We start from the raw sequence: 25,842 nt of genomic DNA on the forward strand, positions 1-25,842 counted from the left end.
ACACAAAATAACATCTCAAAATTGAAATCTTCTCATACCACAGGTACTCCAGCTACTGTAGTATCAGGGGAATGGATGCTGTATATTAGACAAGCTCTCAACACACACATACAGACACACACTCCTCCACCCCTATTAACCCTGACATTAAACCTGAAGCAACAGTCTGAAGCTACTTTAGTTAGACGTATGGCTGAGGCAGCCTCGCTGCTAGCCACTGTCTGAGGGGAGAGAACAAGAGAGAACAACAACAGTGTGCTGGATCTATGTAGGTAGAGCTGCTGGGGCAGGGCTTGCAGTGTAGACACTTGGCTGTGGATAGGCTACAGGCTGCAGGCAGTGTGCTGCTGGGGAGGATACCTGGTAGTGATTAGTGATCAGACTCTTCTGGGGGAGAGAGGGGGGCTGGCTTTCTGGAGGAGGTTGAGGAGGAGGAGGAAAAGGAGGAGAGAGAGGAGAGAGAGGGCACTACCGTTCATTTAGAGGCAGCAGCAAGGGACTGAAGCATCGCCTGTCTGAGCTGAGGCAGGGCTCCATGGAATGGGGGAATACTAGAGAGCAGCGCTGCCTGTCTGTCTGTCGACACTCTGTCTGGACTCTCACTCTGCATTCAGGATAGATTGTGTGTTGAGTGGATGATAGGAATAGAGGATGCAGGTCTGATATCCACAGTATGTCTGTTTGTGATCATATGTGTATAGGTTTGTGTGTGTTCACTACATCCAAGCAGGTGAGTGTAATGTGTTCGCATGTACACTGTTGTGCATGTGTGTATATTTGAAATGTGTAAGATGAAATGTGTGTGTATGCAAATGTGAAAATTAGTTTCTGTGTGTATGCAGTATGCGTCTGTATTCATGTATGTGTGTACATGTAAGGTATCTATACGGATGTATACATGTCCCATAACTTCCTCTGTTTGTGCACTGTGCCGTGATTTTATTGCTGTGTTTTCCTCGGCTCCAGCTGTGTTGTAGTCATGGCTGCCTGAGGGACTACTCCCTGGGTGTGTGGATCTGGAGCCCCCTCTGATATCATGCTGAGAGCTGGGCCAGCGGCCAGCACTCTAATCCTGCTGCTGTCATACTGCTGCTGCCACCTGTGTCACTCTCTGGGTAAGTTCTCCCTACAGTACCACTGTGGAGGACATGGAAGACACTCTCAGAGTGATGGGCCATCAGAGATGTTATCAGACTGAGAGATACCCACTCTGCACAACTAGGATAATCTACTGGGAACAGGATGATAAGGAGATGAGCGGCAGGGCAGATGGAAAATCTGAGGATGGGAGATAGTGAAGAGGCTATGCCAGCTGAGACTAATACTAAATTAAAAGAGGAGCTGTTGGTCATTAACTGATGGGCTGAGTAATGTCAGTATGACCACTCAATATATCCAGACCTAATTTTCCTTTTAAGTAGATTTCTAATCAAGGTGTAGGGTCTCAGAGACTTTGGCAACATTTATTATGAAGGTCAGTGGTTTGGTTTCCTGCTCTCGGTTATTTCAGTATCCAAGATATGCATCCCTGTCTGCATAGTGCAGCAATTTCCTGTGGTTGGTGACCTTCTGTTCAGCTGGGAGAGGTGGTGAGCTGAACAAGGGAAGAAATAGCTCTATTAACCACTTGGGGAAAGAACCTCAGAGTTCTAATAACTCTGTCCAGTCAATAGCAGAAATATAAGCTGGCCAGCCCAGATAGCTCCGCACGGCTGCCTCCTCCATGCCAACCAGCCTGTGCAGAAACAGAATTGATTCTCTCACTGACTGTGAGGCGCTGACTGTAATTTGTTTTGGATAAGAGCTTGAGCGTCCGCCGAATAAATAAATGGAAAAATGTAATGGAGCTCCTCTTCTGAAATTCTGTCCTTCGTTAGCGGGCTGGGTTTAATAACATGGGCTGTGTGGACTGCAGAAGAGGGTTAGGAGATGTGTAAGGTCACAGATTTTAATCTGCCATCTCTTAGGGCGTTTTTGTAAACCCCACATCTTCGAGATGACTGATAAAATATTAACATCTTTCATCAGTGCAGTACACAGCCAGGGATCCTCTGGAGAGATAGACTGGCCTAATGCCTCGCTGGCCCCACACTCAGGTTACGCTAATTGTAGATACACCCATTGATTGAACATAATGAAGATACGACTGAGCATTTATAACACAATCTATACACTCGATTAGAGATATTGTAAAGGGTCGGGAAGTGGCCTTTAGATTGTATTTATCATTCAATCATGACAAATCATGCTGAATTGTTGCTCCATTACAAAAAGCAAAGGAAGCACCTATAATGTAGTCCATGTATGTAATATCCTTGCTCTGTGAGGAATTTCCAGTTGTGCAGACTCTTCCCCTCTGATTTGATACAGATGTTTTTGCTCCGTTTAACTGAATAATGTCCCGTGGTTCTCAGCATACTTGCTGGTGTTAGTCTAATGAAGGCCAGCTGCAGAAGAGATTTTGCACGAGTTGTCTTTACTCAATTCAATTATTTTTATTTCATATATACCTTATTTAAAAAGTATTACTTACAGGTATCTCATTGCTAAGTTGCTACTTGTAATGACATACAATAGATGATGGTTGTACTATAGGTGTTATATGACACATTGTTGGATCATATTTATAGTGGTTTTCACAAAGGGTAGTGTTCAGAATCTCCCAGAGAAGCCAGACATGGAGCAGGATTTTCTGCAGGAAGCTGTGCTGAGAGTGACAGAGAGAAAGTCTAAGGACGATGAATCTGCTAATCACAGTGATATTGACTGAGGTCTAAGAACGCTGCTATTGATCCTGAGCCTGAGGATGACACAGGAGTGTTATTAACTGTAGTCGGCCCTGTTATGGGCCTGTCATCCTCAGGTAAATTTACAGCCATATTGAACGCACATAAAATAAGCCTATAAGCATGTGGGGAATGATTTAAGAGCACTGTGTCCCTCAAGAATTGAATCAAAACTTCTTCATTTTCTCCTTGCGATGGAGAGCTGTTTCCAGCAATAATACAGCAACTTTACATCCTTTGCTTGAACTAAAGTGCTGAATATAATAAATGAATCCTGAGAATTGTTTGTGCTTAATTCTGCATTTACAGAGGCTAACTCTAGATTTTCCTCCCAGTCTGCAGTTGTATGTGGACTAGAGTGATGGCTGACATCTTTAATATGGAAGGTGCACCTCTGGTCTCTCTCTGTCTAAAAACCCAGCTAGCCCTTAGGGGGCACAAAGACCTCACTGTGTCCTTCACACATAAAAAGCCTCCTCTATCTAAAGCTCCATCCTCCAGCCCTTCTCTCCATCATCAATCCCCCTAGGGCCTACACCACCAGGCTGTCATGGATACCAGCACGCCACAGAGGCCAGCTGATGCACTGATACAATGAGGTATCCATCAACCACAGTCACAAGATCAGACCCATCTGTAATGAAGTTATGGAGAGAAAACTCATTGGAGCTTCCTTCCTCATAATCCAGATAGAAACACACTGAGACAAATTAAATTAGAAGAGCGGGGGATGACTGACTGAGGATTTACAGATAGAGAGAGAGACACCAAATAGAACAGAGCTGATAGGAAGAAACACATTCATTTTGGATGATGGAGGGAGGCTGACTAGACCGGCAGCCCACATTATTGAACCCTTCCCACTTGACACTGGTGGTGGCATCACACACATGGAACAATGGAGTCATATTTAATCTCTCCATGTCTATGCAGCCCACTAACAGTGAGTCATCAATTACGGAGGAAATTGGTGCACAAATGCTACCCTGGCTGGCTGCTATCTTTAGTTTATACTGTGCCAAACCTTCATCAGCTTTTAAAGGTTTGGACAGCCTTTTGATGCCTGAACCCCATCCAAGTGACTCTTACCTTTAATCACTGTTAGATTGTTTATAGGCCTACTTCCATGGCGAAGAACTGGAGATGAAGCACCACTCTGTATTGGTAGCAGAGGAGTCTCGTCCATGAAAGAAGAGGAGGATTCATTTGAGGGAAAACACAATAAAATTTATTATTCAAAAATCCTCCTTGTAAATAAAATTACACCTCTGTAAATACACACCAACATATTTGAACAAACATACTAGTTTGCAGAGAATTCTAACAGGAAGGACACACTTGACCTTTGTCTCCTTCCATGAGGAGTGGAAAACACCAAATCATGAATAAAAGATATTGACTATGTTACCATGACAAAATGACAGATAGCTTTCTTCCTCTCTAGAAAGTGAATGTCTGGTCCTGGTCTGGGGGTAAACAGGGACCAGAGATGTGATTGTCGTGATGCTGAGAGTGCTGGGGTGATTTCCTGCATGTTAAACTGGAGATTGATTGGGTTATTGACAACGTGTTAGGTGCCAGGGACTATGAATTATTGTCAATGTGCTTTAGCTGGGCTGAACATGGGCCATGAGCTGTTACCAAGATAATGCCCCTGTTAACACATCGCTGACATGATGCAGCGTAAGGAAGGCTAATGTGGTGTTTCCCTGCCTCTATAGGACTCCCTAAACTGTCCTCCTATGCCAAGACAGAGGACAAACTGTTCAAGAACCTCTTCAGAAACTACCAGAAATGGGTGAGGCCTGTGGAATACCTCAACGGCACAGTACGGGTCAGATTTGGGCTGGCCATCTCCCAGCTTGTGGACGTGGTGAGAAAAATATGATTATTATGGGATATTGTGGTTTGTGTCTTCCTGATGATTATTTTGATGTTTGTCAATGCAAACTGGACTTTCAAGGCAAAGAGTCAGTGGTGGAAAAGGTACCCAATTGTCATATTTGAGTAAAAGTAAAGATACCTTAATAGAAAATGACTCAAGTAAAAGTGAAAGTAACCCAGTAAAATATTACTTGAGTAAAAGTCTAAAAGTATTTGGTTTAAAATATACCTAAGTATCAAAAGTAAAACTATAAACTATTTCAAATTCCTTATATTAAGCAAACCAGACGGCACCATTTTTTTGTATTTTATTTATTTATGGGTAGCCAGGGGCACACTCCAACTCTCAGACATCCTTTACAAATGAAGAATGTGTTTAGTGAGTCCGCCAGATCAGAGGCAGTAGGGATGACCAGCGATGTTCTCTTCTAAGCATGTGAACTGGACCATTTGCCTCCATTTGCCTGTCCTGCTAACCATTCAAAATGTAATGATTACTTTTGGGTGTCAGGGAAAATGTATGGAGTAAAAAGTACATTATTTTCTTTAGGAATGTAGTGAAGTAAAAGTAAAAGTAATCAACAATATAAACAGTAAGGTACAGATACCCAGAAAACTACTCGAGTAGTTTAAAGTATTTTTTACTTAAGTACATTACATCACTGCAAAGAATATATCACTATAAATATATTTAGGCTAATTTACATTCTGTTTTTTACCACATTTACACACATACTGACAGTATAACAACACAAAGGTACAGATAAAACCTTTACAATATGGTCTCTCCATTACAGGATGAGAAGAACCAGTTGATGACAACCAATGTGTGGATGAAACAGGCAAGATCTTAAACATATTTGGGGGGGGCATAGTATATTTAAGTGATCATTCCCGAGAAGCCAGTGTTTGGAGGATATATTGGCACGGGTTTTGTTAGGCAAACCATGCCAATATGTCCTCCAATCACTGGCTTCGAGGGCATTATCACTTTTATACAATGGCTTACCAACATATTTAAATAATGATTTGCATATTTTCAGTAAAAAGTTATTTTGAGGAATTTATTCATACTATTTCATCGTTCCACAAGATATAGTCCCAACACAAATCTAGGTGTTGCTACCCAAGCCGGCTGGTCGTTCGTTCTATCGGTTCGGTTCCCAGAGACGTGACCCAGCTGTTAAGTATTTTTGTTCTGTATCTATGGACGTGACCCAGTCGTTAGTTCTAAATGTTCCATTGCCATACTTGCTGGCAACGTTCTTGCTTGCTAGTTAGCCAGGTATGGCTAACTTATAGTCACGTCAAACAGTGCAGACAGAATAACAACAAAGTAACTGAATTTGCATTTGTTTAAGCTGTTTTCTAGTGACATTTATTTGGATACATCCATAACAATGAGCTAATGACGTGCAATTTCAGCTGGCATAGAAAATGTGCTCTCTCGTCAGGACACTGTTGTTCAGAGGAGCTAGCCAACAACACAGCTAACACAATCACTTCAAACTGAAGCTGGAAACACTGCAAACTAGCTGCACTTCATTTCGTTTTAGCTGTTTTCTATTGACATTTCTTTGTATATATCCATAAAAATGTTGACTGGCTGAGAAAAGCTGCCTGCCTATCTGTCTTGTCCCGACTCCCGACTCCCGACCCCTACACGTTCATTACTATGGGACAGCTGGAGATCGAGTTTCTAAATTAACAATGTTACAAATGTCAGAGAGACAGCAAGGTTTATACAAATCTCCACTATTGAAAACCAATTGCTAGTCTACAAGAAATGGGAGATAATGAATAGACGCTTTTTACATTGGAAGTCAAGTTTACAAATTGCCTGGTTGGGCTGATGAGACAGTGGATTGTGCAGTGAGATTGAACAGTGCAAATAGGCATTTCAAAGTCATAGCTTTAGATGGTGGTAACTTGTGGAATAGACAACGGCTAGAATGCGGTTTCAACCAATCAGCGTCCAGGATTACACCCACCCGTTGTATAATTCATAACACTCTATAGCAGTGGTTCCCAACCAGGGGTACTAGGACCCCCGAGGTACTTGGCCTATCCAGAGGGGGTAATTAAAAAGACTCATAAGTCCAGAGGGTTACATGCACATAAGCGGATACTTCAGGCGTACTCCAGGCAGAGCAAAATTCAGTTGGGAGTACAGTAACCCAAAAAGGTTGGGAACCACTGCTCTACAGCAGCGTCAGCTTAACAAACAAAGGCGACATGGAATTTAGAGTAACAATCAACCTCCCTTCCCCCTGCATGTCCCCTTGTTCTGGTGGCATTTCACCAAGAGCTCACATCTTCATTTCTCCCCACCCTCCTCCACCTTCCCTTGTGCCCACACGAGCAACCCAGTTTGCAACTCCCGCCCCCCGGCAGCCTGCCTTGCCCCCAGCCCTCTTGGCAGCTTAATTCATATCCTCTGACTGCATCTGCTCTCTGCAACCAGGGAATCATCACTCCAGACCAGGGTCTGCAGGTCACAATGCCTCAATGACAAACAACTCAATGCAAATCAGAGGACAGAGGGCAATAGCTAACATGATGGCCATATCTATTCATCAGCGGTTAATGAGGAGATAAGATTGAAGATATGGCTCTGTCCACATCAGCGGTGAATGAGGAGATAAGATTGAAGATATGGCTCTGTCCACATCAGTGCTCCTCTCCCACTATACTTTATTTGGCCATACATTTTTATATCCAGCATGTGACGATGCAAAAACTCTGAGATATGACATCTGCTTATCACAGATATGCAGTTGCATTGTTACACATACACTGTGTAACAAGGGAACACTAAAATAACACATCCTAGATCTGAATGAATGAAATAATCTTATTAAATACTTTTTTCTTTACATAGTTGAATGTGCTGACAACAAAATCACACAAAAATAATCAATGGAAATCCAATTTATCAACCCATGGAGGTCTGGATTTGGAGTCACTCTCAAAATTAAAGTGGAAAACCATACTACAGGCTGATCCAACTTTGATGTAATGTCCTTAAAACAAGTCAAAATGAGGCTCAGTAGTGTGTGTGGCCTCCACGTGCCTGTATGACCTCCCTACAACGCCTGGGCATGCTCCTGATGAGGTGGCGGATGGTCTCCTGAGGGATCTCCTCCCAGACCTGGACTAAAGCATCCGCCAACTCCTGGACAGTCTGTGGTGCAACGTGGCGTTGGTGGATGGAGCGAGACATGATGTCCCAGATGTGCTCAATTGGATTCAGGTCTGGGGAACGGGCGGGCCAGTCCATAGCATCAATACCTTCCTCTTGCAGGAACTGCTGACACACTCCAGCCACATGAGGTCTAGCATTGTCTTGCATTAGGAGGAACCCAGGGCCAACCGCACCAGCATATGGTCTCACAAGGGGTCTGAGGATCTCATCTCGGTACCTAATGGCAGTCAGGCTACCTCTGGTGAGCACATGGAGGGCTGTGCGGCCCCCCAAAGAAATGCCACCCCACACCATGACTGACCCACCGCCAAACCGGTCATGCTGGAGGATGTTGCAGGCAGCAGAACGTTCTCCACGGCGTCTCCAGACTCTGTCACGTCTGTCACATGTGCTCAGTGTGAACCTGCTTTCATCTGTGAAGAGCACAGGGCGCCAGTGGCGAATTTCAAATCTTGGTGTTCTCTAGCAAATGCCAAACGTCCTGCACGGTGTTGGGCTGTAAGCACAACCCCCACCTGTGGACGTCGGGCCCTCATACCACCCTCATGGAGTCTGTTTCTGGCTGTTTGAGCAGACACATGCACATTTGTGGCCTGCTGGAGGTCATTTTGCAGGGCTCTGGCAGTGCTCCTCCTGCTCCTCCTTGCACAAAGGCAGAGGTAGCGGTCCTGCTGCTGGGTTGTTGCCCTCTTACGGCCTCCTCCACGTCTCCTGATGTACTGGCCTGTCTCCTGGTAGCGCCTCCATGCTCTGGACACTACGCTGACAGACACAGCAAACCTTCTTGCCACAGCTGGCATTGATGTGCCATCCTGGATGAGCTACACTACCTGAGCCACTTGTGTGGGTTGTAGACTCCGTCTCATGCTACCACTAGAGTGAAAGCACCACCAGCATTCAAAAGTGACCAAAACATCAGCCAGGAAGCATAGGATCTGAGAAGTGGTCTGTGGTCACCACCTGCAGAACCACTCCTTTATTGGGGGTGTCTTGCTAATTGCCTATTATTTCCACCTGTTGTCTATTCCATTTGCACAACAGCATGTGAAATTTATTGTCAATCAGTGTTGCTTCCTAAGTGGACAGTTTGATTTCACAGAAGTGTGATTGACTTGGAGTTACATTGTGTTGTTTAAGTGTTCCCTTTATTTTTTTGAGCAGTGAATTAAGAACAGAACTGTTGAGTGTGAAAAACCCAGCTGTGTTGCAGTTGTTGACACAAACCAGTACGCCTGGCACCTACCACCATACCCCGTTCAAAGGCACTTTTTTGTCTTGCCCATTTTGTTTTGTCTTGCCCATTCCCCTCTGAATGGCGTACATACACAATCCATGTCTCAATTGTCTCAAGGCCTAAAAATACTTATTTATCCTGTCGCATCCCCTTCATCTACACTGATTGAAGTGGATTTAACAAGAGATATCAACAAGAGATCATAGCTTTCACCTGGATTCACCTGGTCAGTCTATGTCATGGAAAGAGCAGGTGTTCATAATGTTTTGTACACTCAGTGTATACTGTAGAGGTATCAATTTTCTCTCAGGAGAAAAGTAATTTATGGTGAGCTCCAGTAGCAGTCTTGTCAAATGAATCTGCTTGTAAAAAAAATGGCCATTCATGAATGATGTGAAGGTTGTAGTATCTGTGATCTACATCTGTTTATATTAGTTACTATGCTGTTACTAAGCAGTAATGTATTACGGCAGTGTTATGTTACTACACCTAATAGGAAATGCACATGCGCACTATTGTGCCGGGGGCGGTAGTGCACGAGAGGTTTTGACTAAACGAAACTAACTGTACTCTCGTCTCCTGCCTGGTCATTTCTCCACAACACAAATATTACAGTGGCGACGAGGTGATTAAGCTTCTTAAACGGACATTGCTTGAAGGGAAGAATGTTGCGTGAGTAATTTAACTGAAAATAATTATGTAAATCGTCATTTTATTTTAATTTTTTTCGCCAGTAGAAAGCACTGCTGGTAGGTACAGTGTTCAGGAGCTGCCAAGTAGCAAGACTATTGGAGTCCAGAATGGCGACACTGCCCTCTGGTGGTTAAGTAAAAAAAAACTCATTGAACCCATTGAAATTAGGTGATCTCAATGGAGAAATATTGTAAAAATAAATAAATAACAAAGGAAGAAGAAACGTAACACATAGTAATGTGTACTTTATTACAAATGAGTGCAGTGAATGAAGTAATTGCAGAAACTTCTGAAATGAAGAAAGTGAATAATTAGATGAAAATAAAGGAATACAAGGAATAAGGAAACATAATAATTAACTGTGAAATTGGAAACCATTGGTCAAGGATAGAGTTTGAGAATACAAAAGAGGATTTTGATTCCTATTTAGAGCGTTTTGAGAGTTGGCTGGCTGCAAATTAAATCAAAGATGAAAAGAAAGCAGATGTATTTCTCAGTGTTTTGGGTCTAACTGAGTATGGATTGCTGAAAGGTCTCAACCAATAAAAGCAGTAGAGTTGACCTATGCACAACTGACTGAAACTCTTTCAAGGCATTTCAAGCCTAAGCCAGTTCTCATTAAAGAACGTTTCAGATTTGACCAACATCACCAGAGTCAAGGGGAAACTGTGGCTGACTACATCCTTGCTTCGAAAAGGCGGGCAACTACATGTGAGTTTGCACGATTTCTTGATGACGCTCTCCGAGACAAGTTTGTATGTGGTCTCACAGGTGAAGCATATCACAGAAGGCTTCTGTCAGAAAAGGACCTGACCTTTAAGAAAGCCTGTGATATCGCACTTGGACTCGAGCTTGCCCACATGGATACTATTGAGCTATCGGGACATGCAGAACATCAGAAAGGTGTTCACATGGTCAGTGATGCATGTGGTGAAAAAGGCTCACAAAAGTCACACTTTTCTCAGTTCCGTCCTCAAGGTTACACAAGAACAAAGCAGCCCACATCACAAAGGTCTAAGCCAAGTTGCTACAGATGTGGGGGAGATAATCATCAGCACAGTGAATGTCGATTCCAAAATGAAAAGTGCCACAATTGTGTAAGGTTGGACATCTACAGAGAGTGTGTAAAGCTCCAAAACACACGGCAAGAGAGCACAAAGTGTCAGACGCAGCACAAGAAGAGGAAGGTACAACTGAAACAGTATTGGAACTGTTCACAGTGTACACAGCTCAACAACAAAAATATGGAATCTATCTCAGCATGGAGTTAGCGGGAAAACCAGTGAAAATGCAGCTGGACACCGGAGCGTCTATCGCTTGTTCCAGAAAGACTCTACAAAGAAAACTGAAAGAGTGCCCTCTTCAGCCAGTGTCCATCCGCCTTTCTTCATACACTGGTGACACTATTCCTGTGTTAGGGCAGATCCAGGTACCAGTCCGGTATGAAGGGAAGGAGTGGACGCTACCGCTTGTCATTGTTAAAGGAGAAAAATCAGCCTTGCTAGGCAGAAACTGACTACAAAAGCTCAAGTTGAACTGGGGAGAAATCTTCAGTCTGAGAAATGACAAACCAGTGAGTCTGGCTACACTCACTAACATGCTGGAGAAGCACAAAGAACTTTTCAAAGATGGCTACGGTGAAATACAAGACTTCACAGCAAAAGTCAGAGTGCGAGAAGGAACCAAGCCTATCGTTCACAAACCACGTCCAGTTCCCTATGCTCTTAAGGAAGCAGTAGAGAAGGAACTGGACCGCCTACAGAAGAATAACATCATCACAAATGTAGCGAGGAGCGACTGGGCCGCTCCGATCGTTGTAGTGCCAAAGAAAGATAAGACCGTCAGAATGTGCGGAGACTACAAGGTCACAGTAAATCGCTGCATACTACCAGAGGAATATCCACTACCAAACGCTGAAGATCTGTTTGCCACTCTAGCTGGTGGGAAGGTTTTCTGCAAGCTGGACCTGGCATTCGCTTATCAGCAACTGAAGCTGGATCCGGAGTCAGAACAGTATCTGACCATCAATACACACAAGGGGCTATTCAGATTAAATCGCTCGGCCTATGGAATCTCGACAGCTCCAGCGATATTCCAACACACAATGGATCAGATCTTGGACAGTGTAGACAATGCTGTGTGCTTCATGGATGACATCCTCGTGTCAGCACCAACCATTGGAAAGCATCTTGTAGCCCTGGACAAAGTGATGTCAAGACTGGAGAAATACGGAGTGAGAATGAAACTCAGCAAGTGTGAGTTCCTCCAGGACTCAGTGGAGTATCTAGGATTCAAGATTGATGCACTAGGCCTGCACCCAACCAACAGGCAAGGTGGAAGCAATCATAAACGCACCAGCACCCACAAATATCTCAGAGCTGAGGTCATATTTGGGGCTCCTGAACTATTACGGAAAGTTTGTGGCAAACTTGTCCACATCGTTGCATCCACTTCACGAACTGCTGCAGGCCGATACAAAGTGGAATTGGTCCCCACAATGCGAAGAAGCATTCAAGACTTGCAAACAGCGTCTGCTAAAGAGCAAGTGGCTTGCCCACTACGACACAGAGATGAAGCTGAGACTCGCGTGTGATGCATCTCCATACGGAGTAGGAGCTGTCATCTCACATGTTCTACCATCAGGTGAAGAACACCCTATTGCATTTGCATCCTTGGACCAATATCAGCCATACCAACCCTTGCTGCACTTCGAATGCAACGTTGGGCTCTGATATTGCTAGCCTACGACTACGAGATCGAGTACAGACGATCCAGTGATCACACTATCAAGACTACCATGCAATAGTGACTCCAACAGTGAAGATGATAGAGCAGTCTTCCAGATCTCTCTCATCGACAAACTGCCTAATATCTGCTTCAGACATAGCAAAGGAAACGAGGAAAGACACAGTGCTTTCCAAAGTCTTGGACTTAACATTAGGCGGTTGGCCAACCCTCGGAAATGACGATGACCTTCGTCCATTCATCGACAAGAAAGACCAGTTGTCCACTGATCAAGGATGTGTTCTGTAGGGACCAAGGGTGGTGGTACCTCACAAATTACAGAGGAGACTGCTATCTGACCTGCATGAGGGACATTCAGGGATCACTCGAATGAAAGCACTCGCCCGCAGTTATCTGTGGTGGCCTGGACTGGATCAGGACATTCAACAGCATGTAGGCCACTGCTTAGCTTGTGAAGCTGTTTGCAACAAGCCTGCTGCTGCACCTCTTTCTTCATCCATGGTCCTGGGCTGCTACACCATGGGAACGCATCCATGTGGATTACGCCGAGATTGACAAGCAACATTTCCTTGTTGTCGTCGATGTCCATTCCAAGTGGATGGAAGTGTTCCCTACTCAACTGACCACAGCTGAGAAGACCATCAATCTTCTCAGATACCTGTTCGCATCCTTTGGACTAGTCAAGGAGCTCGTATCGGACAATGGCCCTCCTTTCACGTCAAACGATTTTGAAATGTTTCTCAAGAACAACGGAGTAAGGCACATGCTGTCACCCCCTTACCATCCGGCATCAAACGAAGCAGCGGAGAGAGCCGTGCAAACCTTTAAGAAGGCCTGGACTAGACTCGAGGTTCAGTCTGTGCCCACCCACCAAAGGCTTCCCTGGTTCCTGTTTACTTACAGTAACACACCACACACAGTAACGGAATGTATACCAGCTGAACTGTTTCTGAAATGCCAACCACGTACCCGCCTGACATTGTTGAAACCAGACTTGTCAAGCACTATGGCAAAGCACTAGCTACAGCAGAAGAAAGTTCATGACAGACACTCAAAGACTGTCAGAGAATTCAAAGAGGGAGAGAGGGTGATGGTACGTGATTTCAGACACCCCAAGCGCCTGTGGAACTCAGGTGTGATCTTGCAACGCAGAGGACCTTTGACTTACCAAGTCCAAATTGGTCATCGCCATGTCAACGTTCATGTGGATCATCTGCTACGGTCCAACGCCCCAGCAAAGACATGCCGAGAGAACAAGAACAATAATGACCCCCAGGACTATTCTCCTGACTGTGGACGTACGGGAGAGACAGAGCCTGACCTTCCACCCGAACCTGGCCCACCACCGGAAGCCCAGGAGGAGCGGAGATATCCTATTCGACAGTGAAGGGCACCTCAAAAGCTTGACCTGTGAGTTGAGCTGTTTAAGGAGGAAACAGACAGTAAAACAAACACTTTAATATGTCCTGGATTAAAGGAAAGATAAAGGACATTACCTGGGCTAGTTATTAGTACAAATTACATCTTCGGGGCAGAATAATCCCCTGGATTTGTGCTGGGCTCTGAAAAGTCTGCTTCAACCCAGTAGTTGAAAAATGTTTAAGAATACATTGTTCAGATATTGAATTAGTAGTTCCCTAACATATTTACCTTGTTCTCTGTGAGGAAAACACTATGGGGGAGGAGTGTAGTGTCTGTGATCTACATCTGTTTATATTAGTTACTATGCTGTTACTAAGCAGTAATGTATTACAGCAGTGTTATGTTACTACACCTAATAGGAAATGCACATGCGCACTATTTTACCGGGGGCGGTAGAGCACGAGAGGTTTTGACTAAACGAAAACTAACTGTACTCCCGTCTCCTGCCTGGTCATTTCTCCACAACACAAATATTACAAAGGTGACTCATCCATCTCTCTCTCGCTCCTGTTTAGGAATGGTTGGACATGAAGCTACGCTGGAACACTGATGACTACCTGGGCATCACTACCATCAGAGTCCCATCGGACTCCATCTGGATCCCAGACATTGTGCTCTATGACAAGTAAGTACCATGCCCATGACTGCCATCAGTTTAGAACAAAAGATGGCACTGATATTGAACTAAAGCTTTCTGTGCAATATAATCTCCACATTAGGGTGGCAAAGGGAGGATATATTACCAGTGGTTGACTTGGGGCATAGCTGTCTTGACTTGGAGCACAGCTCCAAAAAATGAAACCGAACGGGGCGCAGCCCGGCAATACAAATGACAGCTCCAAAGAACGCTGAGACTAACAGGCAGCGTCAAAATACTATCAGCCCTCAGACATGACACAAAACAATCCCGCACGAATTCCCGAACAAAAAGGACAAACTAAATACCCCCCCACTAATGATAAACAAGAAACGGGTGCGGACCTAGACAGACAAAACCAAAAGACACAGAAACATAGATCGGTGGCAGCTAGTAGGCCGGCGATGACGACCGCCGAGCACCCCCCGACCGGGGAGGGGCGCCACCTTCTGTGGATACTGTGACAGTACCCCCCCCTGACGCGCGGCTCCCGCAGCGTGCCGACGCCGGCCTCGGGGACGACCCGGAGGGCGAGGTGCAGGTCGATCCGGATGGAGGCGGTGGAATTCCTGCAGCAGGGCTGGATCCAGAATGTCCCCCACTGGGACCCAGCACCTCTCCTCCGGGCCGTACCCCTCCCAGTCCACGAGGTACTGCAGGCCCCCTACCCGACGTCGGGAGTCCAGGATGGCCCGGACTGTGTACGCCGGGGCCCCCCCGATGTCCAGGGAGGGCGGAGGGACCTCCCGCACCTCAGCGTCCTGCCGCGGACCAGCTACCACCGGCCTGAGAAGAGACACATGAAACGAGGGGTTAATACGGTAATACGAAGGAAGTTGTAACCTATAACACACCTCGTTTATTCTCCTCAGGACTTTGAACGGCCCCACAAATCGCAGACCCAGCTTCCGGCAGGGCAGGGCGGAGGGGCAGGTTCCGGGTCGAGAGCCAGACTCTGTCCCCCGGGTTAAACACGGGGGCCTCACTGCGGCGGCGGTCAGCGCTCTCCTTGTGCCGTCCTACCGCCCGCTTCAGGCACTCCTGGACAGCAGTCCAGGTCTCTCTAGAGCGCTGTACCCATTCCTCTACCGCAGGAGCCTCCGTCTGGTTCTGATGCCATGGCACCAGGACTGGCTGGTACCCTAACACAACCTGGAAAGGTGACAGGTTAGTAGAGGAGTGGCGCAGAGAGTTCTGTGCCATCACGGCCCATGGCACGAACCTCGCCCACTCCCCTGGCCGGTCCCGGCAATAGGACTGCAGAAACCTGCCCACATCCTGGTTAATGCGTTCCACCTGCCCATTACTCTCGGGGTGAAAACCCGAGGTCAGCCTGACCGAGACTCCCAGCCTCTCCATAAACGACCTCCACACCCTGGACGTGAACTGGGGATGTCCTCGGGCACCCCGTAGTGCCGGAAGACGTGTGAATAGGGCCTCCGTGGTCTGTAGGGCCGTAGGAAGACCGGGCAAAGGGAGCAGACGGCAGGACTTCGAGAACCGATCCACAACAACCAGAATCGTGGTGTTCCCCTGAGACGGCGGGAGATCCGTGAGGAAATCCACCGAGAGGTGAGACCAAGGTCGCTGTGGAACGGGGAGGGGCTGTAGTTTCCCTCGAGGCAGGTGCCTAGGAGCCTTACACTGGGCGCACACCGAACAAGAAGAGACATAGTGTCTAACATCCCTAACCAAAGTGGGCCACCAGTACTTCCCCTTCAGGCCACGCACCGTCCGTTCCACACCAGGATGACCCGAGGAGGGTAGAGTGTGGGACCATCGGATCAGGAGATCGCAAACACCGAGCGGAACATACTTCAGACCCGCGGGACATTTTGGTGGAGTGGGTTCTGACTGACCCGCCAACTCGATGTCCGCATCCACCTCCCAGACCACCGGTGCCACCAGACAGGAGGCAGGGAGTATGGGAGTAGGATCTATGGTCCGCTCCTCGGTGTCGTGGAGACGTGACAGTGCGTCGGCCTTCCGGTTCCGGGAACCTGGAATGTACGAGGGGGTGAATTGAAACCTCGTAAAGAACATGGCCCACCTGGCTTGACGAGGGTTAAGTCTCCTCGCTGCCCGAATGTACTCCAGGTTACGGTGGTCAGTCCAGATGAGAAAAGGGTGTCGTGCCCCCTCAAGCCAATGTCTCCACACCGTCAAAGCCCTGACCACGGCTAACAACTCCCTGTCCCCCACATCATAGTTGCGCTCTGCCGGGCTCAGCTTCTTAGAAAAGAATGCGCAGGGGTGAAGCTTCGGAGGCGCGCCCGAACGTTGCGACAGCACCGCTCCTTCCCCAGCCTCGGACGCGTCCACCTCCACTATGAATGGCAAAGAGGGGTCCGGATGCGCCAGCACCGGGGCGTCGGTAAACAGAGCCTTCAGACGACGAAAGGCTCCGTCCGCTTCTGCCGACCACCGCAGCCGCACCGGCTCCCCCTTCATCAGTGAGGTAATGGGAGCCGCCACCTGGCCAAAACCCCGGATAAACCTCCGGTAGTAATTGGCGAACCCCAAGAACCGCTGCACCTCCTTCACCGTGGTTGGGGTCGGCCAATTACGCACAGCCGCAACGCGGTCACATTCCATCACCACCCCTGTGGTGGAAATGCGATATCCCAGAAAAGAGACGGCTCGTTTGGAGAACACACATTTCTCAGCCTTGACGTATAGGTTATGCTCCAGCAGCCGCCCCAAGCACTTTACGCACCAGAGACACATGCGCGGCGCGTGTGGCGGAGTAGATCAAAATGTCATCGATGTACACCACCACACCCTGCCCGAGCATGTCTCGGAGAACCTCGTTCACAAAGGATTGGAAGACGGCGGGAGCATTTTTTAACCCATGCGGCATGACGAGGTACTCATAATGGCCAGATGTGGTACTAAATGCGGTTTTCCACTCGTCTCCGTCTCGGATTCGCACCAGGTTATACGCGCTCCTGAGATCTAGTTTTGTGAAGAAGCGCGCCCTGTGAAATGACTCCACTGCCGTAGCGATGAGAGGTAGCGGATAACTGAAACCCACCGTGATAGAATTTAGACCTCTATAGTCAATGCACAGGCGCAGACCTCCCTCCTTCTTCTTCACAAAAAAGAAGCTTGAGGAGACGGGTGACTTGGATCCCTGTCTCAAGGACTCAGTGACGTATGTCTCCGTAGCCGCTGTCTCCTCCTGAGACAGAGGATACACGTGACTGCTAGGAAGGGCCGCGTCAGCCTGGAGGTTTATCTCACAATACCCTCGTCGATGAGGGGGTAATTGAGTCGCCTTTGTTTTACTGAAGGCGATAGCCAAATCGGCATATTCTGAGGGAATGTGCACGGTGGAGACTTGGTCTGGACTTTCCACCATGGTCGCACCGATGGAAACTCCTATACACCTACCTGAGCACTCCCTCGACCACCCCTTAAGAGCCCTCTGCCTCCACGAAATCTGAGGGTTGTGAGTGGCTAGCCAGAGGATTCCCAGTACCACCGGAAACGCCGGGGAGTCAATGAGGAATAGGCTGATACGCTCCTCATGGCCCCCCCATGTTACCATGACAAGTGGCACTGTGACCTCCCCCACTTGGCCAGACCCTAGCGGTCGACTGTCTAGGGCGTGCACGGGGAATGGGTGGTCCAGCTAAACCAGGGGAATCCCTAACTTATTGGCTACCCCACGGTCCCAGCTGCGCCTGAATCGACTAGCGCCTTATACTGGAAGTGAGGAGAAAACTCGGGAAAACAAACTGAGGTGTACATGTGGTCGACAGGGGGCTCTGGGTGTGACTGGTGCTGACTCACCTGGGGGGTCAACGTAGTGCTCTGCCTGCCCTCCGAACTCCCGGGTGGACCTCTCCAGCACCGGTCCGCAGTGTGCCCTCTGCGCCCACAGTGGGTGCAGGAGAGGCCCCCCCCCTCCGGTCCTCCTCGAAGCAGCCCCTCCTATCTCCATGGGCAGTGGAGCAGGAGGGCTGGGAGGTGGAACAAGCAGACCCCGACTGGAACGTCCCAGGGCAGCCAGCAGGTTGTCCAGCCTGATGGACATGTCTATAAGCTGGTCTAGGGTGGTGGTGTTATCCCAGCTCCCGGCGGACGTCAGCTCCCGGCGGACGTCCTCCCGGAGACTACATCTGTAGTGATCAATCAGGGCCCGCTCATTCCACCCCGATCCTGCGGCGAGAGTCCGGAACTCCAAGGCGAAGTCTTGAGCGCTCCTCATCTCCTGTCTCAGGTGAAATAATCGCTCACCAACGCAGTCTGGGATGGCCCAGACTCGGCTAGGGGCGACTACCCGGAGTTCGCCCGCCGCTTCCGGGCGGTATTCGATCATCCCCCGGAGGGCAAGGCGGCGGGCGAACTCCGGGTAGTCGCCCCTAGCCGAGTCTGGGCCATCCCAGACTGCGTTGGTCCATTCCAGGGCCCTACCCGTGAGACACGAGATGAGGACGCTCACCCTCTCTTCATCAGAGGGAGAGGGGCGGACGGTCGCCAGGTACAGTTCCAACTGGAGTAAAAACCCCTTGCACCCCGCGGCCGTCCCATCGAACTCCCTGGGAGGCGTAATCCTGATCCCACTCGAGCTTGCTTCCGTGGGTGCTGGTAGGGGCGCAGGATGGGGAACCGGGGCTGATGTGGCTGGGGAAGCACCTCTCCCCCAGCTCTCCAACCGGGCTAGCACCTGGTCCATAGCCGAGCCCAGGCGGTGGAGGAGGCTGGCGTGTTGAGACACCTGCTCAGCCATGGACGGTGCTTCTGCTCCTGCTGACTCCATCTGTATTTGGTGCGGGATTCTGTCACGGCTATCTTGTGTAGCAGGAAAGGGGCAGAGTCAAGGGCAGGAGACGGAGGTCCAAGAACACAGATGTTTATTAAACACCGTTTAGAAATAGGTAGCCGCAAGGCAGGGTGCGCATAAACACCCGACAGGAGCACAGCTCCAAAAAATGAAACCGAACGGGGCGCAGCCCGGCAATACAAATGACAGCTCCAAAGAACGCTGTGACTAACAGGCAGCGTCAAAATACTAACAGCCCTCAGACATGACACAAAACAATCCCGCACGAATTCCCGAACAAAAAGAACAAACTAAATACCCCCCACTAATGATAAACAAGAAACAGGTGCGGACCTAGACAGACAAAACCAAAAGACACAGAAACATAGATCGGTGGCAGCTACTAGGCCGGCGACGACGAGCACCGCCCGACCGGGGAGGGGCACCACCTTCTGTGGATACTGTGACACTAAATAATTGTTTCTAATGTAATTCATAAAAGCACACTTTTAAATATGGCCAATCAATAAAAAAAACGACATATCAGCCATTATCGCAATGACCCTTTAGTGCATGTCTGTGTTGTTGCGTGAGTGCCAGTGCGAGTGGGCGGTTGCCAGAGGAGAGAGTGCGCGACATTACAGCAGAAGGTATACAGTAATGACAGACAGACTAACTAGATCACCAATTCAAAATATAACTTGTAGCAGTTATCTCGCTAGTTAGCTATCGCTAACTAAGCGTTCATTTCGTTGTTGCCTTTCCACTGGCACTGTAGAGCCTAAATATATCTGCAACGTTAAACAACTTGGATTCCCCTCTATTATTTTATTTATTTTATTTAACCTTTCTTCAAACAGGGAGTCACATTGAGATTAAAAATATATTTTACAAGAGAGCCCTGCACACATTACAATACAAACAGAATATTAAAACAACATACATGTGTATAAAACAATACAATTCAGCACCATAAAAAAATTCAATAAGCATTTAATAAAAGCAATCACATTCATCTATATAGAGATCCTCAGTCAGTAATGGAAACTGCCTGAGTGGCACCAGCACATCTAACTGCAATGAACTTTGCAGATTATTCCTGATTATACCTCAAATTTGGGGCATAAAAACAAAACAGAGATTTTGCCAAATCTGTGGATACTGGAGGGATCTCTAGTGTTATCCATTCCTGTGAACGGGTTTGGTAACTTATGATTCTTATCTTAATTAATGATGTTACATATAGAGAGGGTTTCTGTCAGATTGCTTTGTAAATAAATAAAAGAGAATGCATCTTCCTTCTTACAGACAGAGAGGTCCATCCCACATTTTTGTACAGACTACAATGATGAGTCCTAAAGTTGTCACCCTGTGATAAAACGTATTGCTGAATGGTAGACTGCATCCAAGGGTTTTAAAACAGAGGTTGCCACATGCATGTAAACAATATCACCAAAATCCAATACAGGGAGAAGCTTTGTTAGAACAATCTTTCTCCTATTTTTAATACTAAGGCATGATTTATTTCTATTAAAAAAAAACTATCTTGGATTTTAGCTTCATAGTCAGATTTTTTATATGCGTTACGAAGGACAACTTGTAATCAATCCAGACACCAAGCTACTTATATTGAGAAACAAGCTCAATTTGGGCTCCATTTATAGCGCAAATATGCAGGTCCTCAGGGTCAACATTTCATGACCTAGAGAACAGCATGAGCTTGGTTTTACTTGTATTTAACATTTAACATTAAGATCTGTAAGTGATTTCTAAATTGAATCAAAGTCATGCTGAAGTTCACAAATGGCCTGCTGCAGTGAGGTGGCACAGGAATACAAAACTGTGTCATCTGCATATAGAGATGAATGTTACAAGTATTAACATGCCATTAATGCCATTAATATACAAAGTGAAAGATAATGGACCCAAAATCGAACCCTGAGGAACATCTTTTTGAATCTCAAGAAATTCAGATTTAACCCCATCTATGAAGATGGCCTGAGTTCTGTTGCTAAGATAATTCTGAAACCATAAACAGGCTGTATATCCCAGGACTACCCTTGATGATTTCTTCAGCAAAACAGAATGATCAACATTGTCGAACGCCTTTGACAGATCAATAAACAAGGCAGCACAGCTCTTTTTAGCATCCAAGGCATTGACAAGATCATTAATAACTAGCGTGGCTGCTGTGGTAGTACTATGCCCAGGCCTAAACCCTGATTGGTTTACATTAAGAATACAATTATCGGATAAAAAGGAATAAAGTTATACATTAACCAACGATTCAAGAATCTTAGCTAAACAAGGTAGTCTTGAAATGGGGTGATAGTTGTCAAGATCATTTGTATCTCCACCCTTATGGAGTGGCAGCACATATGCGGATTTCCATGCTTTTGGAATACTTCCTGATAACAATGTTAAATAAAAAATGTGGGCTACTGAGCCAGCAATAAGTCTGCACACTTAAGCAGACCAGGCTCCAAATGATCAGCCCCTGTGGATGTTTTTGTCTAATGTTAACAAAGCATCCAGGACTTCTTTATCAGTGAATTTTTTAAAAGAAAACTCCTGGCCAGCATTTTCAGTATCATTCAATAGATTTTCACCATCTACATCCAAACTACTCTTTTCAAGAGCTGGCTTTGAAATACATTCAAATATAAAGCCTGCAGAGATAAAATGGTGATTAAATGCATTAATGATGATCAATTTTGTCAGTAATAGTGCCAGAATATAAATTCATTTGATGGGGGAGAGAAGAGGAGACACAACCCTTCAGTGATTTAACAGCTTTCCAGAATTTAGCTGGATTCCCTGTACATTCAGATAGTGTACATATTAACATAATAATCAAATTTAGCTTTTTTAACTAGTTTTACACACAGATTTCTCAATTGCCTAAAAGACTGGCAGTCTGGGCCTGAGTCTGTGAATCTAGCATTGCCCCAGGCAGCATCTCTGTTGTGCTTGACTTCAGATAGCTCTGGACTGAACCAAGGGCATGACGGATTTTTAATTCTCCGTTTTTTAAAGGGAGCATGTTTATCATGTTTATTGAAAACATTTGTGAAGTGGTTCAGAGCCAACTCTGGGTCAGGTATAGATGCAATGCAATCAAAGTCACAAAATAAAGGTCACAAAAAAAGGCCTGTTCATTGAAATTTTAAAAATTCCTCTTGTTGATAAAACAAGGTTTGGATCGAGGCATCCGTATATCCCTGACACATACAATGGGACAATGGTCACTAATATCTAAAGCAAATCCCCACTCCCAGCATATTTTTCTGGAGTATTTGTAAATATGAGGTCAATCAAAGTCGATTTCGTAGGGTCATTTAAGTTTGGACGAGTGGGCTTTGTAATCAGCTGGGTCAAATTTAAATTAGTACAAAAATCATTTAAACAGTCAGCATCCTGCAGTCCCCATGCAAGATTAAAGGTCATGGAGAAGTCTGAGTTTAAATCAAATCCAAATCAAATTTTATTTGTCACATACACATGGTTAGCAGATGTTAATGCAAGTGTAGTGAAATGCTTGTGCTTCTAGTTCCGACCATGCAGTAATATCTAACAAGTAATCTAACAATTTCACAAGAACTACCTTATACACACAAGTGTAAAGGAATGAATAAGAATATGTACATAAAAATATATGGATGAGTGATGGCTGAACGGGATAGGCAAGATGCAGTAGATGGTATAGAGTACAGTATATACATATGAGATGAGTAATGTAGGGTATGCAAACATTATATAAAGTGGCATGTTTAAACCATTAACAGTGAATAATCAAGTCTCTCGACTTGAAAAAATACAGCTCCTGCACTACTTCCATCCCAAGTCAAGCACTGTATAATACTGGAAACTTTCTAAGGATTTTCAGGGATTTTATGTAATCTATTACAAGACATCTAGTGGCCCTTTTGGGTACTTCAGATTATCACAGGTGTCTGTAACAGTCTCTGGCCCTATGTGGCTGCTTTTACACAGGCATCCCAATTCTGGGATTCTTTTTTCTACCAATCACATCAAATCTTTTCACATCAGATATTTTTCAGAGTTGATCTGATTGTTCAAAAGATCAATTAATAGCCTCCCGAGTGGTGCAGTGTCTAAGGCGCTACATCGCAGTGCTAGCTGTGCCACTAGAGATTCTGGGTTTGCGACCGGGAGACCCATCGGGCGGCGCACAATTGGCCCAACGTCGTCTGGGTTAGGGGAGGGTTTGGCCGGCAGGGATGTCCTTGTCCCATCGCGCACAAGCGATGGGACAAGGACCGTGGCGGGCCGGGCGCAGTGCACGCTGACACGGTCAACAGGTGTAAGGTGTTTCCTCCAACACATTGGTGCGGCTGGCTTCCGGGTTAAGTGGGTATTGTGTCAATTGTGTCATTGTGTGGCTTGGTTGAGTTTGGTTGGGTTGTGTTAATACTAATTAATACTATATGTATTCTCTTTTTTATATATACATTTTTCAAGTATAAATTACGAAAATTACGATAGATTGCCATAGATTTTCTGTTAATTACCAAAATGACTGAAGATTCCAGTAACTTTGGGAAATGACCATTAGCTTTTAGCCCTACACAGCATAGACTATATTTTGAACAGCACAAATTCAATTAATCCAACACATCAAGAAAAGCCTGATTCAACCCTGTAGAAGATAAACAGACGTTAATCCATTCCTCTAACAGTGCCGATGGACGTTTTGAGGGCTCTGTCACCAAGGCTGTTGTCAAGTATGATGGCACCATCACCTGGACACAGCCCGCTAACTACAAGTCAGCCTGCATCATCGATGTCACCTTCTTCCCCTTTGACCTGCAGAACTGCTCCATGAAGTTTGGCTCCTGGACCTATGATGGCTCACAGGTTGTAGCCTACACAGCATTGTGAAACAGTCTACAGTATATTAATAACCACACAGTCTTTAATTGATGTCAGAAATGTGTTAATCTCTTGTTTATACTTTAGGGAGTTAAAGGGAAGATACGTCTGTTGATGTTTAATCTTTTCTAACCTTTTATTCATTCAATAGGTAGACATCCTCCTGGAGGACTTCCATGTGGATAAGAGAGACTACTTTGACAGTGGTGAATGGGATATAGTGAAAGCGACAGGCAGCCGTGGTCTGAGGATGGACGGATCTTGCCACTTCCCCTTCATCACCTACTCCTTCATCATCCGTAGACTGCCACTCTTCTACACCCTCTTCCTTATTATCCCCTGTATTGGCCTTTCCTTCCTCACCATCCTGGTCTTCTACCTGCCCTCCAACGGCGGGGAGAAGATCTCCCTGTGCACCTCTGTGCTGGTGTCCCTCACCGTCTTCCTTCTCGTGATCGAGGAGATAATTCCGTCCTCCTCCAAGGTCATCCCTCTGATCGGGGAGTACCTGGTGTTCACCATGATCTTTGTCACGCTCTCCATTGTCATCACCGTCTTCGCCATCAACATCCACCACCGCTCCTCGCCCATGCACCAAGGCATGGCGCCCTGGGTGCGTCGTATCTTCCTGCACAGGCTGCCTAAGCTGCTGTGCATGCGCAGCCACGTGGACCGCTATGCTACCCCCGGTGGGGCCAGGGCAGGACTGTCAGGGAGAGAGCGTGCAGGACTGGCAGGGAGAGAGAGGGCAGGACTGGCAGGAAGACAGGGGGCAGTAGGGGGCATTATGAAGTCCACCCCTCATCTCTCCCCTACGAATAACCTGCAGGCTGCTTTGGACTCTATCCGTTACATCACCATGCATGTGGTCAAGGAGAACGAGGTCAGAGAGGTAAGATCCCATAGAGTTACAGAGAATCAGTCTGCCCCTGCAGTATCAATGACACAGTTGGCATGAGAGAATATTGTGTTTGTTTGTTATGATACAAAATCAATCCTACAGTACTGAATTTAGGTTTTTGAAGTCTTACTGTAATTCTCTCTATATATTAATCTTCTCCATACTGTATATTTGTCTCCATCCTCTGATTGTCACATGCAACTGCACCTCTGAGTGCAAAGCCCTCCCAGCCTGTGTCAACGAGGTCATGTGTTGGAGTCTGAAGGGCATGTTTGGTCTCTCTCTCCAGGTGGTGCAGGATTGGAAGTTTGTGGCTCAGGTTCTGGATCGTGTGTTCCTGTGGACCTTCCTCCTGGTCTCAGTACTGGGCTCTGCTCTGCTCTTCATCCCTGTCATCTACAAATGGGCAAAGATCATTGTCCCAAACCATGCAGGTGGCAGCGGATAAGACTAAACTGAGTCTAAGTGCACTGAGCACAACAAATTCAGAGACACTACAGTCAGTGCAGAGGCAGAGCCACTTACATGTGGGTGTGGGAGAGCAGTTAAAATTGCAATGGATTCTAGTTCCATCATGATTTTTGATTTGTGTATATGAATGAGGGATTATTGTCTCTATGTTGCTGTATCTGTTTATAGATTAAATTAACATACAATTGTTTTATATTCTGGAA

At 46.4% G+C, this 25,842-nt stretch overlaps 1 protein-coding gene across 4 annotated transcripts; it reads left to right on the forward strand.

Annotated features, from left to right (window-relative positions):
* Positions 1-236: 236 nt before the first annotated feature.
* On the forward strand, positions 237-25,842 carry LOC106562132 (neuronal acetylcholine receptor subunit alpha-5). Of its 4 annotated transcripts, XM_014126758.3 has the most exons (8): positions 237-730; positions 967-1,115; positions 4,508-4,659; positions 5,468-5,512; positions 14,485-14,594; positions 24,075-24,252; positions 24,419-25,159; positions 25,458-25,842. In XM_014126758.3, the coding sequence occupies exons 2-8, from the start codon at positions 1,037-1,039 to the stop codon at positions 25,614-25,616; spliced, it is 1,464 nt and encodes a 487-aa protein (XP_013982233.1). In that variant the 5' UTR covers positions 237-730; positions 967-1,036; the 3' UTR covers positions 25,617-25,842. The 4 variants fall into 4 exon arrangements, with proteins under 4 accessions (XP_013982233.1, XP_045545058.1, XP_045545059.1 ...); XM_045689102.2 differs by having other exon boundaries at positions 237-1,115; XM_045689103.2 differs by lacking the exons at positions 237-730; positions 967-1,115; positions 4,508-4,659; positions 5,468-5,512 and adding an exon at positions 9,592-9,734.

This window comes from Salmo salar, chromosome 11 (genome assembly GCF_965601325.2).
Source record: "Salmo salar chromosome 11, fSalSal1, whole genome shotgun sequence".
Lineage (NCBI taxonomy): Eukaryota > Metazoa > Chordata > Actinopteri > Salmoniformes > Salmonidae > Salmo > Salmo salar.